General features: G+C 56.7%; 2 protein-coding genes across 4 annotated transcripts in view; one reads left to right on the top strand and one right to left on the bottom strand.

Annotated features, from left to right (window-relative positions):
* Positions 1 to 5,158: 5,158 nt before the first annotated feature.
* On the top strand, positions 5,159 to 13,086 carry Dcaf15 (DDB1 and CUL4 associated factor 15). Of its 2 annotated transcripts, XM_076847690.2 has the most exons (13): positions 5,159 to 5,291; positions 7,049 to 7,146; positions 7,241 to 7,376; positions 7,956 to 8,062; positions 8,138 to 8,277; positions 8,363 to 8,533; positions 10,524 to 10,958; positions 11,046 to 11,137; positions 11,234 to 11,362; positions 11,447 to 11,532; positions 11,791 to 11,895; positions 11,971 to 12,086; positions 12,278 to 13,086. In XM_076847690.2, the coding sequence occupies exons 1-13, from the start codon at positions 5,160 to 5,162 to the stop codon at positions 12,331 to 12,333; spliced, it is 1,803 nt and encodes a 600-aa protein (XP_076703805.2). In that variant the 5' UTR covers position 5,159; the 3' UTR covers positions 12,334 to 13,086. The 2 variants fall into 2 exon arrangements, with proteins under 2 accessions (XP_076703805.2, XP_076703813.2); XM_076847698.2 differs by lacking the exons at positions 11,447 to 11,532; positions 12,278 to 13,086 and having other exon boundaries at positions 11,971 to 12,048.
* The window catches only part of Rfx1 (regulatory factor X1), a 27,977-nt gene continuing 26,670 nt past the window's right edge, over positions 12,861 to 14,167 (bottom strand). For both annotated transcript variants that reach the window (XM_076847493.2, XM_076847504.2), the window contains one exon: positions 12,861 to 14,165. In XM_076847493.2, coding sequence (XP_076703608.2) covers positions 13,996 to 14,165 — 170 coding nt within the window. In that variant the 3' untranslated portion in view covers positions 12,861 to 13,995. The remainder of the gene's footprint in view (positions 14,166 to 14,167) is intronic.

Below are 14,167 nucleotides of genomic sequence, written 5' to 3'. Positions count from 1 at the left end.
TTCCACATACATTTCCAACGGCCTTGGCCCAAACTGGCTTCTCCCTAGTCTCCCTTGGTCTGAAAATGGCACCGTCATTTTGCTAAATATTTCACCCAGTTGCTAAAGTCACCTTTTCCATTTCTTTCTTGAAGTGATGGGTGGAACCTGGGGTCTCCCCCATGCCAAGCAAGCACTTGACCCCTGTGTACATCCCCAGTGCCACCTGCCCCCGCCCTTTTTTTGAGACAGGGTCTCTCTAAGTTACCCAGGCTGGCCTTGAACTTGTGATCCTCCTGCCTCAGCCTCCTGAGTCACTGGGATTCCCGGTTTGTGCCACTCTGCCCAGATCTCTGCCATTCTTGAAACCTGTTTATTTTGAAATCATTTTCAATGTACAGAATATCTGAAAGCCTGAGCAGAATTCTGGTAAACTCTTTGCTGTTCCAGATCAGCCCAGTCCTAGTGCATGAGGACCTGCCCCAAGGGGCTGTGAGACCAGAGGAGGGGGCAGACAGATCCAGGACGGCAGAGTGCCTTTTGCTGAGCACGACCTGACAGCAGTATGGGGGAGCAAGACCCGTTGGCTCCCTGAAATTTAGATCAGGAAGAGGGGCATGCTTGTGGGCTAGGACGAAAGTGACTTCCTCCTGGCTGGCGTGACCCTGGCTTATCTTAAGCTGATATTAAAGAGTCCAGGGTGTCCCTGGAGCCAGGTCCAGCTGTACAGCTGCGCACACCACACTGATGGCTTGGTCTGTTAGAATTTCCTGGGAAACTCTGCAGGAAACACCACCTTGGGTGACTCTGGGGCATCATGGCGGCTACACCTCAAGCTGGCTGTGGTCATGCCAAGCTGCCCACATGGTGACCCAATCTCTCCACTTGTGAACATACAGCATGACCATGGCACATTCGTGACAACGAAGAGATGAACAAGTGTTGGTGTAACCCTACTCACTAAACAACAGGCTTAACCTGGATGTCACCAAATTTCCCTCTGATGGCCTTTTTTTTCTGGTCTAGAATTCCATCCAGAACACCATGTAGTCATCACATGTCCTTAGGGTCCTTCATTTGGTCATGGTTTCTGGCTCTTTTTAAAAATTTCTTATGCCCTTCACGCCTTGGAAGTTACTGCTTGTGTATTTTATAGAACGTTCCTCAATTTGGGACGAACATCTGATGTTTTCTCATGGTTGCATTGATGTTATAGATTTTGGAGACACTATCAGACGGGTAGAATGTCCTCCTAGGCTGGCACAGTGGTGCCTGCCTACAGTCCCAGTGAATTGAGAGGCCGAGGTAGGAGGATCACTTGAGCCCGGGGTTGGGGACAGCCTGAGCAACATAGAGAGACCTTGTCTCTCCAAAAAGACAAAGAAAGGGGGGAAGGAGAGGAAGAAAGAGAAGGAAAGAAGAGAAAAGAAAGTCCCCTTCATGCGATATTATCGATGTCATCATTATCGGGAGTCCATGACACCAACAAGACTAACCACTGTTGATTCTGACCTTCACCACTTGATAAGGTGCCTCTGCCAGGCTTCCCCACTATCCAGCTACTGTCCCCCCTTCTACGTGTTATTCCTCAGAAGCAGGTGACTAAATCCAGTCTATACACAAGGGGACAAACTGAGAACTCATAAAGAATTGGTGGGGGCTGGGGACATAGCTCAGTTGGTAGAGTGCTTGCCTAGCATGTACCTGGGTTCAATCCTCAGCACCCCCGCCCCCCCCCAAAGGATTGGTGAACATATGTTAATTAATATTTTGAAAGAGGTACTATGAGAGGGTGGGCAAAGTGCTGTTTTTCCTTAAAGTTTTTTTCTGCTAATTTTTTGTACCTATGACTGGGTCTTTTTTTTTTTTTTTAAATATCTTTTTAGTTGTAGATGGACACAATACCTTTATTTTATTTTTGTGTGGTTCCAGGGATTGAATCCAGGGCCTCATGCGTGCCGGGCAAGCACTCTACACTGAGCCACCACCCCGGCCCCACGTGACTGGGTCTTGCCTGCTAAAATTATTACTGTAGTGTTTATCTAATAAGGATTTTCTTTCATTTCCTTTCCCCCCCTCCCTCCCTCTCTTCCTTTCTTTCATTTTTAAATTAAAAAATAATTTTGTAGTTGTAGATGGAGAGAATGCCTTTAGTTTATTTGTTTATTTTTATATGATACTGAGGATCGGACCCAGGGCCTCACACATGCTGGGCAGGTGCTCTGCTGCTGAGCCCCAGCCCCAGCCCCAGCCCTCTTCTTTAAATTTTTTGAGACAGAGTCTTGCTATGTCACACAGGCTGACCTCAAACTGCTGGAGTCACTGGAAATACAGGTGCGCACACTGTGCCAAGCTGTAATAATGATTCTCTATTTTCCTCATTCTGTGTCAATTTACTAACTGCACATCTTCTTTAAGATTGGTCCTGGGGCTGAAGTTGTGGCTCAGTGGCAGAGCACTCACCTAGCAAGTGTGAGGCCCTGGGTTGGATCTTCAGCACCACATAAAAATAAATAAATAAATAAAATAAAGGTATTTTAAAAAAAGTTAAAAAAAAATTGGCCCTTCCTCCCTCTATTTATTTATTCAATCAAGTATTTATATCAGGGGGCTGGGGACATAGCTCAGCTAGTAGCGTGCTTGCCTCTCATGCACAAGGCCCTGGATTCAATCTCCAGCACCGCAAAAAAAAAAAAAAAAAAAAAGTATTTATATCAGTATAAACTCATGGGTATTTATTTTAAGTAGTGGACCACAATGATCTTTTCAATCTCATATCGGTTTTCATCATCTTCCACTAAAACCCTCCAAGAGGCTTCCCTTTAAGCTCAAGAGGAAAATCTAAAGGCCTTACATGCCTACAAGCCACCTAAACTCCCTGGCTCTAGAGCTTCATCTATTCCCCCCAGTACTGGAGACTTAACCCAGGACCTTGCACATTGCTAGCTACATGTGTGACCCTGAGCTATATCCATACGCAGCCCTTTTTATTTTGTTGGGAGATAGCATCCCACTAAATTATCCAGGCTGGCCTCAAACTTGTGATCCTCCTGCATCAGTTTCCTGAGTAGCTGGGATTACAGGTGTCGCATTCCACAACTAAAACACCCAGGGTCGCTCCAGATGAACTGGGCTGTGCGAAATCACCACACAAGAGACAGAGATACCTTTTTCTTCGGGTCTTGTGATGGCTCCTCTGACCTTAGGGGTCCGTGGAAAGAGAGAGACAGAGAGAGAGAGAGAGAGAGAGAGAGAGAGAGAGAGAGAACGTACTGAACCCTTTTATTGGGGAGAAGCCATTCAAATGAGGCAAGGGGTCAGGTTTTGGGGGGATTGAGTCTAGCTTCGTGATGTCTGCCGTCAGCAGGTTGTCTGACATCTAGGAAGGCCACACCCAAAGGCACAGCAAGAGAAGGGGACACACAAAGGGAGTTTCCATGGAACATTCTATCCCAAGCAAGGCTAAGGGGTAGGATTATAAAAGAACAGGTGAGTGTAGCTCAACCCCAGGGGTATGCCTACTCAGAAGAGTGGCCTCGCTATCCGAGTGGGGAAAAGACCGAGTCACGAGTCATGGCACTGCCTGCCAGACGACAGTGATCTTTCAGATCCCCGTGGTGCATCAGGACTGGAAGGCGTGGTCACTCCATGTGGCTCCCCACATACAGGCTTGTGTCACTGGGCCCAGATCTTGCTTGCTTTCTTTATATTTTTGAGACTTTCTGCTTCTTCTGGTGTTGGGGATAGAAACCAGGGCCTCTCATGCTGAGCATGCCCTCGACCTCTGAGCAACATCCGCAGCCTCCTTGCCCTAACCCAAGTAAAACCATGAAGCACATAACAATTCAACCAAAGACGGACCTGTACATCTCACAGTGGTTCCAAAAGATTATCCTGAGAACTTAGGTTGTAAGTACACTCTATGGCCTTTGCACAAAGATGAAATCACCTAATGACAAATTTCTCAGATCTAGTCCCTGTGGTTAAGTGGCACTACTGTGGTTTCACTGCAGTCTCTCAATCACACCATCTTCACCCCCTCCCCGCAAATTGTCTTTGCTTAAATATTCATCCTCACCTTTACAGGGCTCCTTTCCAACTGCCCTTTCCAAATATCCCACTTTCCTCTGCTCTTTCTCACCTACCTGGAATTCAATAACAAATATTTATTTCCTTGTTTAACATCTGTCTTTCTCATTATATTCCCAGCTTCTTAGCATATTGTACATGCTCAATAAATACTTATTGAATAAATGAATGAGCTAGACTGGAAGAAAAGGGAGAGTGATCCATTCGCTTCCTCTCTAACTGTAATAACAGCTGGCATCTATATACGTGCCAGGTATTTGGGAGAGCTACACTTTAAGCTTCAGTTTCATGTGTAAAATAAAGATAAGGGATCTATTTCCAAGACTGTTGCAAAGATTAAATGAGCTAATTCACACGAAGATGATGCATGAAGCAGACAAAAAATATTTTTATCATCAGCAGTACAATAGGCATAAAAGAGGGCTACCTCACAGAATCCTTATGAACTCAGAACCATGTCTGGCCCTTGTAAAACTTGACTGATGCTATGTATCATCATCATCATCATCATCATCATCATCATCATCATCACCATCATCATCCCACCAGCCCGCTCATCTAAAAGGTGCTTTAATGGAATGCCATCTTTTTTTTTAAACCCTTTCCTAGCGCTTGCTTAGCCACTCGGGGATGCTGATCAGTCTCTACCCACCCGAACTGGGGGAGCAGCACAGACCTGGGCCGGAGATTCTGGCCCTTCAGAACCAGTTTCCCTTCGCTCCGCCTACAGACCTGGACCGCCTGCGGTCTCCAAGGAAACCCATCAGCCACAGGGGGCGTGACGATGCCGAATCGGACAGAAATTTTCACCTACCGGGTTAAAGTTTTCTGGGGGAGGAGAACAGAGCAGGCCTATGATTGGTTCATCCTTTAGGGAGGGCGGGAAAAATGCGACGGGTAGCGGGGGGCTGTTATCACATCTACCAATCATGAGCCGAGACGACTTTGATGGACAGGCATAGCGGGAAGAGGCCTCGAATGCGGGCTTTCACCCAACCAGCGGGCTGCTGTCCGGAGAGAGGACCAATGAGGAGGCGGCGGGGGTGGGGCGAAGGGGCCGGTTGCTCCGGAAGTGGAGGGAGGGGGTGAAAATGGCGCCCAGCTCGAAATCGGAGCGGAACAGCGGGGCCGGGAGCGGCGGCGGCGGCCCCGGGGGAGCCGGAGGAAAGCGGGCAGCGGGGCGGCGGCGGGAGCACGTCCTCAAGCAGTTGGAGCGGGTGAAGGTGAGGCCTGGAACCTGAGGAGTGCGCCGGAGGGTGTGGAGGAGGAACGAGGAAGGCGGAGGGAAGGAGGGAGGGCGTTCGCGGGGTGAGGGGTTGGGGGCGGGGCCCCGGGGAGGGGTCTTGGGGGAGGGGGGGCGGGGCGCCGGGTCTTGGATGGAGGGGCCTGCAGTGGGGGTTCCGACGGAGGCGGCTGGGGCGGATCACTGCACTAGGTCTTGGATGGAGTGGGCTGGAGGCGATCCTTGGGGAGGGGGCTTGAAGCGAGGGCACCCTAGAGGCCTCTGGAGGAGTCCAGAGGAAAGGGATAGTCCAGGCTTAGACCCACCTCCGAAGCCTTGCTCCCCTGGCCACTCCGTAGAGGAGCTTTCCCGCCCCCTTGGCAGAGCCCTGCCACCGGCTTTGGGCGCCCTCCTCCTGGTCTTCCTCTGCCCAGCTCTGACCATCCCTGAGCTGGGAGTTTCGGTACCTGGGTGGGCTTCCCACATTGAATGGGACGGAGCTTCATTGATAGGGCCAGGTCCCTGACGGCTGAGAGGGAGCTCCTTGATGGCGACTCTGTGCCCCATCAGGCTGGGAACTCCCAGGGCTGTGGCGTATTACGCCCCTCAGGTTGGGCGTTCTGGGAGCGCAGAAATGTGAATCTCCTGTCAGGTGGACAGCAACTGGGACAAAACTGTCTGCTTGGACGGAGACTGCAACCTTCTCCTTGAAGCTGCGAGCCTTGTGAGGGCAGGGCTGTGTCTCCCCCTTTTGACTGGGAGCGCCTTGAGCAGGGACAATCTCCGCCTTCAGCCTGGGAGCTCCCTGGGCAGGGCTGTGGCTCCACCCTGAGCCTGGAAGCTCCCTGGGCAGGGATGGTGCCTTTCCTGTCAGTCTGGGCCTCCATCAGACTGAGATCTCCTTGAGGGCCATCGGGGAGCTCTGCAGATAGAGCTGTCTCCCATCAGATCAGAATCTTTTGAAAGTGGGGTTGTGTCTCCCCGCATCCTCCTGGGTGGCAAGACTGAGGGTGCTCAGATTCCCCCATTGGCCAGCTGGTGGCTGTCAGTCCTGTCAAGTTCCCTCCGTGGTGATGTTTTTAGGATGCAGGTGTTGGTGGGAAGTGTGATTGAGAAGGGGACATTAGGCAGTGATTGTGTTCTCTGTTAGACTTACCCTTCTAGGTGTGCGATGGGGTCCCAACGTAGGCTACGACTGTCCTGAGAGATCCCTTCATAAGCTGGTGGGTTGGGGACAGGTGAGGGCATGGCCCTCATCGCAGCCTCCTTGGTAGAGGATACACCCTCCTTCACCAAGGCTCTAGCACCAGGATGGCCCTTCAAACAGCATGACCTGGTGTACCTCTCTGAGCCACAGAACCCCTGCATGTGAAACTGCACTGTGTCGGCTTGAACCCTGTGTGTCCCCTGGGCAGCTTTCAGAAAGGGAGCCAGGTGGCCCAGTGTGGGCCAGGGTGACTGGAGGAACTTCCTTCGGGAAGTGATGCTGGATTTGGGCAGGAAGGACCTTGAGGCCGGGAGGTTCCTAGGTCTGTGGTGGAGAGAGAGGTGCAGGTGAAATCTACCTGGTCTCAGTGTCTCCTTTCTGTCCCCACCTTCCAAAGCTTGGCCACCCTTGACTATTACAGAGGATGGGGAGTGGGGCTGGGTGGACTGGGATGGCCCCTGCAGATGCTGCTTTGCTTCTGTGCCTTGATGGGAGCGCTGGGGGGCTACAAGAGGATGGTGGCTGAAGAGCTCTGGCTGTCCCTTCCCCAGATCAGCGGGCAGCTCTCCCCTCGCCTTTTCCGGAAGCTGCCACCCAGGGTCTGTGTGTCCCTCAAGAACATTGTGGATGAGGATTTTCTCTACGCAGGGTGAGACTGGGCCTGGACCGGGAGGCAGCCAGGCAGCCGGGCAGGGGAAGTGGGCGCTCCCTGACCTGGCGCCATGTCCCCTCTGCCTCCACAGGCACATTTTCTTGGGCTTTTCCAAGTGTGGCCGCTATGTCCTCTCGTACACCAGCAGCAGCGGGGATGACGACTTCTCCTTCTACATCTACCACCTCTACTGGTGGGAGTTCAACGTCCACAGCAAGCTCAAGCTGGTAGGGCCAGGCCCCTCCATCAGGCTCCAGCACCAGGCTGGCCCTTCAAAGAGCATGATCTGGGCAGGTCACGCGCCCTCCGAGCCTCAGAGCCCTTGTGTGTGCAACTGCCGTGTGTCGGCTTGAACCCTGTGAAGTTGCCGTGTTCGGAGTTGGGTGGGTGGTGGCAGGTCACTGCGCTCGGCTCAGCATGTAAAGCCACCCAGGTAGGAGGAGGTAGCTTACTAGGACCGCACAGGCTGTTATGTGGCTTGACTCTCCCGCCCCAGGTGGGTGCCTTGCCTCCGGCGGCATGTGAGCTTCACCCAGGGGACTGGGACTTGGAACCAGTGTGTCTAGCCGGGTCTTCACCAGGGAGGCCTCCTGTCGGCTGCGTTCTGCCCTGGGCCTGGCCTTCCTGTTTGCCCCAAAGTGGACAGGGAGATGTCCCAGGCTGTCCTCAGGGAAGCCTGGGGGACACAGGCCAGGGCTGTTTGGGAACTCCTGCCAGCTCATCCCTGACCCTCATTCTAGCCCAGCAGCGAGTGACCCTGGCCCAGGCCCCTTGTGTCCCCCTCTGATCCTGAACATGCCACTCAGGTCCGGCAGGTGCGACTCTTCCAGGATGAGGAGATCTACAGTGACTTGTACCTAACTGTGTGCGAGTGGCCCAGCGACGCCTCCAAGGTCATCGTCTTTGGCTTCAAGTGAGATTTGGGGAGGACTAGGGAGGCCGCGGTGGGGGAGGCCTTGGCTGGGGCTGAGTGGGTGTTGGTCCCCAGCACGCGCTCTGCCAACGGCATGCTCATGAACATGATGATGATGAGCGACGAGAACCACCGCGACATCTACATCAGCACCGTGGCTGTGCCGCCGCGGGGCCGCTGCACTGCCTGCCAGGATGCCAGCCGGGCCCACCCAGGTGGGGCAGGGGGTCCCGGGGTCTGTCAGGTCGCCCTCCCAGCTCCCCGGGCCTCTAGTGACCTGCCAGGCCTGTGTCACTGCAGGTGACCCGAGCGCGCAGTGCCTGCGGCACGGCTTCATGCTGCACACCAAGTACCAGGTGGTCTACCCCTTCCCCACCTTCCAGCCCGCCTTCCAGCTCAAGAAGGACCAGGTGGTGCTGCTCAACACCAGCTACTCCCTGGTGGCCTGTGCCGTCTCCGTCCACTCTGCAGGTAGGTCCTGAGAGTCTAGCAATGGGCACGCCCAGGCTCTGGGATGATTTCTGCTCACTCTGCCCAGCAGCACCCGAGGCTGGTCTCATTCCTACCCCAAGGTGCAATGAGGAGACCGAAGTTCAGAGACGTGACATATTTCCTGTGAGGTCACCACCAGGAAACAGGAATGCGCAGATCCAAGCCCATCCTCCCCATAGCACTGTTCACTAGAATTTTCTGTAGGGCTAGGATGTACTGTGGCTATGTTGTCCACTGTGGTCATCTCCAGTAACCTTTTGTAACTGAGGGTTTTTTTTTTTAATTTTTATTATTTTTTTTAATACCTTTGTTTTATTTAGTTATTTCTATGGTGCTGAGGATGGAACCCAGGGCCTCCTGTGTGCTGGGCAAGTGCTCTAGCACTGAACCACAACCCCAGCCCCTGATATTCTAGTTTTATTTAATTTTTGCTATTTTACATTTCAGCAGCCAGATCTGTCTGGCAGCTATGGTGTGGGCAGTGCCGGGGGCTCGGGGTGTCATTCAGCACTGTCTCGCCGTACAGGGCACTGGGTCCACTCCCAGCACTGCTAAAAAAGATGTTGACAAAATACAGTGACCTGTCACTTGACGGGGCACATTCTGGGCAGTGTGCTGTAGGGCGATTTCATGCCACGTGGATGTTATAGTAGCCGCTCAACAAACCCGGGGGGGTGTGGTGGCCGCACACCCAGGCTCTGTGCTGTGTGGCGTGTGTGGTCCACTGACCAGGCACCCCACATGACTGTCAGGGAGTGGTTGGTGGACAGTCATCTTACCTCTGGGTAGCAGAGAAATCGCAGTGAAAAGTCTGAACATGTCCTCTGATAGACACTGGGGAAGTGGGAGGAAGCCACTGGCTGGCAGTGGCGTCCTGGGGGCCTTGTGGCAAGGACTGACCCAGCAGCTGTGCTCCATGCCCAGGTCACTTCCTCTGGGAGATGCTCACCAGCGTGTGTGGAACATCCTGAGGGGTACCATGGGCGCCCCGTGTCCATCCGCAGAGCACGTCAGGGCCATGGGTCGAGGCAGAAGCCTGACCCTGACCACCTGGTGTCAACCAGGTGGTCAGTCAACTAAACTCACACCCATTGTAAATCCCCATTAGAATGGTGGTTCTGGGGGGCGGGGGAGGCAGGATCAGATGTGGTGACTAAGTCGACTGCCAGGAAGGGGCACTCGAGCCCAGGCACCCAGGGATCTCCCAGGCAGTGTGGGTGAGGCCCAGCTGTTGGCCGTGAGCCCTGTGGGGGGCTCTGCCCTCTTGGCTGTGGGTCCTGATCTCTGCCCAGCCCAGGGCAGGGCCACTCACGAGTGCCACACTTACTGGGAAGCCTGCTCCCGGGCACTCTTTGCTCAGCCATTTCCAGCTTTCATTCCCTGTGGCCCCGTCGTGCCAGGCTGTGGTGGACAGGACTCACCTGGGTTGTCTCACTGTGTGGACTGGGACACGCTCCTCTCGGAGCCTCCCTCTGGGGACACGGCCCTCTCTCCCAGATGGCTCTGGGGGTTCCCAGGAGGCCCTATGCAGACCCCGCCATGACGCTGTGGGGGACGGGCTGGCACGCTGGCTGTGCACCCCGCTCCTCGGGAGCGTGGCTCTGGACCAGTGGCCACAGAGGCCTGGAGGGGCCAGTCAGTGCCTGCACCCCTCTTTCTAGGGAGCTGACTTTATTGTGTGGCTTTTGTCCATCCTCACTGTGGACTCTGGTCTCCCAAGGACAGGGCTCTGTGAGTCTTGGTCACTTGTGGCCTCTTGGCACGATGCAGGGGAGCGGGGAGGGCTGGGTCTGAAGGAGGCCGCCTGCGCTATGCGCTTGACCCTCCCTGGTGCTTCAGACCCCTCGGCATGAGCTGGTTCAGGAGGGTCTCCTTGAGGTGCATTTCTGAGAAGCCCTCGGGGTCAGGTTAGGAGTGTCCTGAGCTTGAGCTCCTGTCCTGACCCCCCACCTCCCTCCGTCTTCCTCAGGTGACAGCAGCTTCTGCCAGATCCTGTATGATCACACCGCCTCCCCCCTGGCCCCGCCCACCCATCCTGGGCCCCGGAGCCCAGAGGTGTCCCCCACCCTCCCCAGCCTCAGTCCTGAGACGGCCCCGACCCGGCCCTCCGGGGCCCCTGAGCCCTCGCCTGCCATCGCCAAAGCCAAGGAGTTTGTGGCTGACATCTTCCGCAGGGCCAAAGAGGCCAAAGGGGGGACCTCTGAGGAAACCCGGCCGCCCCCCTGCCCAGGGCCCTCCGCCAGCCGCTGCCGCCCAGCCTCCGATCCCCCAGTCCCAAGTGGGGAGGCAGTGCCTAGGGACAGCCCCCCAGCCGCGGAGGCCCCCGCCCCCGAGCCCGGCTACGTCAACTACACCAAGCTGTACTACGTGCTGGAGTCCGGAGAAGGTGCCGAGCCCGAGGACGGTGAGCCCGGGGCCACCCACCGAGGTGCGGGCTGGGGAGGACCCTCGGGTGTCCCAGCACCCTTAACCCCACTTCCTGCCTCCCCAGAGTTCGAGGATGACAAGATCTCCTTGCCCTTCGTGGTGACCGATCTCCGGGGCCGCAACCTACGGCCCATGCGGGAGCGGACCGCTGTCCAGGTGGGGGCTGGGCAGTGGGCAAACCACAGGTGGCCCAGGAGTTGGTGGGTGGCAGGTGGCACCATCATCCCCCTGCTTTCCACCGACTGCCCCCAGGGCCAGTATCTGACAGTGGAGCAGCTCACATTGGACTTCGAGTACGTCATCAACGAGGTCATTCGCCATGATGCCACCTGGGGCCACCAGTTCTGCTCTTTCAGTGACTATGACATAGTCATTCTGGAGGTGGGTCCAGGCGTGGGGCAGGATGGGCCCAAGCCTCTCCTGCTCTGAGGGGTGACCATGAATAGCGTCCCCTCCGCTTTCCAGGTCTGCCCCGAAACCAGCCAGGTCCTCATCAACATTGGCCTGCTGCTCCTGGCCTTCCCCTCCCCCAGTGAGGAGGGCCAGCTCCGGTGAGTGGGTGGAGGAGCCCTGCCCAGCCCTTCTCCAGGGCTGGGCATGGGGGGAGACCACTCAGCGGGCCAGAACCTAGATCGCCCATGTGACCTAAAGACAGGCGCAGCTTAGGGACCCAAGGTCCGCCTGGTCCCGCCTCCCCGTCCTCTGTCTCCGCCTCCCCGTCCTCTGTCTCCGCCTCCTGGTCCTCTGACTCCGCCTCCCTGCCCTGTCTCCACCTCCCCGTCCCCTCTCTTTCCCCCACCCCGCTACAGACCAAAGACTTATCACACCAGCCTCAAGGTGGCATGGGATCTCAATACGGGCATCTTTGAGACCGTCAGTGTGGGTGACCTCACTGAGGTCAAAGGGCAGACCAGGTGAGGTGGAGCTGGTGGGGAGGGGGAGGGGTGACAGCTAGGGTCCCAAGCCCCACTCACCCCCTCCCCCCTCAGCGGCAGCGTCTGGAGCTCCTACCGCAAGAGCTGCGTGGACATGGTCATGAAGTGGCTGGTGCCTGAGAGCAGTGGCCGCTATGTCAACAGGATGACCAATGAGGCTCTGCACAAAGGTGGGGCTCGGGACCTAATGTGCTTGCTAGCCGGGTCACCTGCCCTCAGAGGCACCTGCCGAATGAATGTACAGCTAGACACGCCAGTGGACCTCGTGGAATCAGGGCCAGGGGAGGGCGGCCGCCTGGGCAGGTGCGGCCCTGACCAGGGCACTGCTCAAGTCTCACAGCTGCCTCCGCTGTTCCTGCAGGTTGCTCCCTGAAGGTCTTGGCTGACAGCGAGCGGTACACGTGGATTGTGCTGTGAGGTCCGGCCGCCCTGGACACTGACTCCAACTACCTCCGCGGCCTGGGAGCTGGCCGCCTTCCTGGGCTGGCCTCTTCCCGGCCGGCCGCCGACCGGCACTAGTGTTAGGCTGCGGGAAGGGGGCTGGGCGGGGCAGCCCCTGGTGGCCTGAGAGTCTGGACGCTTTTTTATTTATGCCTATTTAAGTTGGGAAAGGGCAGAGGGAGGGAGCCCCCTGCCCCCCAGCCTCAAGACCCACCTTCACCCCGAGCTGGGCCCGGGCCTGGCTCCTGTGCATCTGCCCCTCTCCTTGGCTGCAGGTTTGCACGAGACCCTGGGGGAGGTGGGGTGGACCTGCCCACCCAAGGCTCCCCTCCTGAGGTGGGAACCTGCTAGCTGCCCCCACCTGTTCCTCTTCATGTAGTAAATGCTTTATTTCTGAACTTGGCTGAGGTCCTGTTACTGCAGCTCCAGGGCCCAGCTGGAGCCCCCAGCCCATGGCCCCCAGCAAGGCCCAGCAAGTCAGCAGCAGACAAATATCACAGCGGAATTTATTGTGTTTTAAGAAAGACTACAAAAAGGTAGAAAACAGCTCGGCACACTAAACTACCACACGCGTGGACACTTTCACCGCCAGGGAGAGGGGAGGCCCCGTGGGCATTGGGGGAGTGGCAGGGCCACCCCAAAAGCTGTAGCACGCGGAGCACACAAAATAGTGATTCTTATACAATAGGTCAGATTTTCCTTTTTTTTTTTCTTTTTTTGCCATAAACATCTATCTCACAGGTTGAAAACACTGAGAAAACTGGAACAGATAAGGCCATGATGGTTGGAAAAAAACCCAACAAGTTACCAACTCCGCTCAGGCGGCGCTCACAAATCGCACAATAGTCATGGGGGGCGGGGTCCACGGCACGGAGGAGAAGCGAGTCTCCAGGAGAAGGTTCCATTACAAACCAGCGGCGCAGAGGGCGCAGGGCGCAGGGCCTCGCATGTGTGGAGCACCCAGCACTGGCCGGGCCGGGCCGGCCCGGGCACTTCCCGGCCCTGCAGCAGCCCGCTGCTCTTCTTTGGAAGCTGGAAGCCCCTGCCTCTCTAGGGGCCACGGGGCGAGGGAGGCCCAGCTCTGGAGAAGATGCAACACCCACAGCTTTAATTGCACTTATACCAAGAAAGGGGAAGCAGTGGGGTTGCTGGGGGTGGGGGGTTGTCCCGGGGCTGCTGCTGACAGTGGGGGTCCCCAGGTGCCACCCACCTGCGCCTGCCCGGGGCTCGGCTGGGCCCAGGACAGGCTGTGCAAAGCCAGCGAGCAGAATAAGTTAACAGTTCCTAGGAGAGGGGGCCTGCCTGCCTGCCCCCTGGGGCGGCGGGCCTGTGGGGGAGATGCTGCGACCTTGGTTGGCGGGGTGGGAGGCAGGGGCCGAGCTGGCTGCCCTGTCGGGCACCTGGGCACGGCGGCGGGTTCCTTAAGGCACGTCTTTTGTGTCAGAGTTTGCAGCTGCGGCTCCGCCCAGCCCTGTGATTGTGCCGGCCCCATGGGGGGGCGGGGCCCCCTTGCCTTCCCTGTCTCGGAGGCCCCCTCCTGCCCTGGCCGGGGCCTGGAGGGGTGACAGCGAAGCCACAGAAGCCGTGAGGGACCCTGGCGTGGAGGAACGGAGGGGCGGGCGGGGCGGGGCTGCGGGCTTAGCTGGAGGGCAGCGCCTGCACGAAGAGGCCGCGCGTGTCGGTCCGCGCCAGCTTGGCCGGCGGCTCCAGGGCCTCAGGGCCCAGCGCGGGCGACTCGCCGCCAGCCGCCAGCGAGATGTCCTGTGGGAGCTCGTCCTCGCTCTCCTCCTCCTCTTCCTCCTCTTCGTCT

This window comes from Callospermophilus lateralis, chromosome 1, assembly GCF_048772815.1.
Source record: "Callospermophilus lateralis isolate mCalLat2 chromosome 1, mCalLat2.hap1, whole genome shotgun sequence".
NCBI lineage: Eukaryota > Metazoa > Chordata > Mammalia > Rodentia > Sciuridae > Callospermophilus > Callospermophilus lateralis.
Note: the sequence above shows the minus strand (reverse complement) of the source record. Positions and strands in the feature narration are given on the sequence as shown.

What these genes read in the sequence shown, in the direction of transcription:
- Dcaf15 (XM_076847690.2), top strand. Translation starts at nt 5,160, where the DNA reads ATGGCGCCCAGCTCGAAATCGGAGCGGAACAGCGGGGCCGGGAGCGGC. An exon ending in AGGTGCCGAGCCCGAGGACG is followed by an intron (nt 10,959 to 11,045) that starts GTGAGCCCGGGG and finishes CTGCCTCCCCAG; the next exon opens with AGTTCGAGGATGACAAGATC. An exon ending in ATGACATAGTCATTCTGGAG is followed by an intron (nt 11,363 to 11,446) that starts GTGGGTCCAGGC and finishes TCCGCTTTCCAG; the next exon opens with GTCTGCCCCGAAACCAGCCA.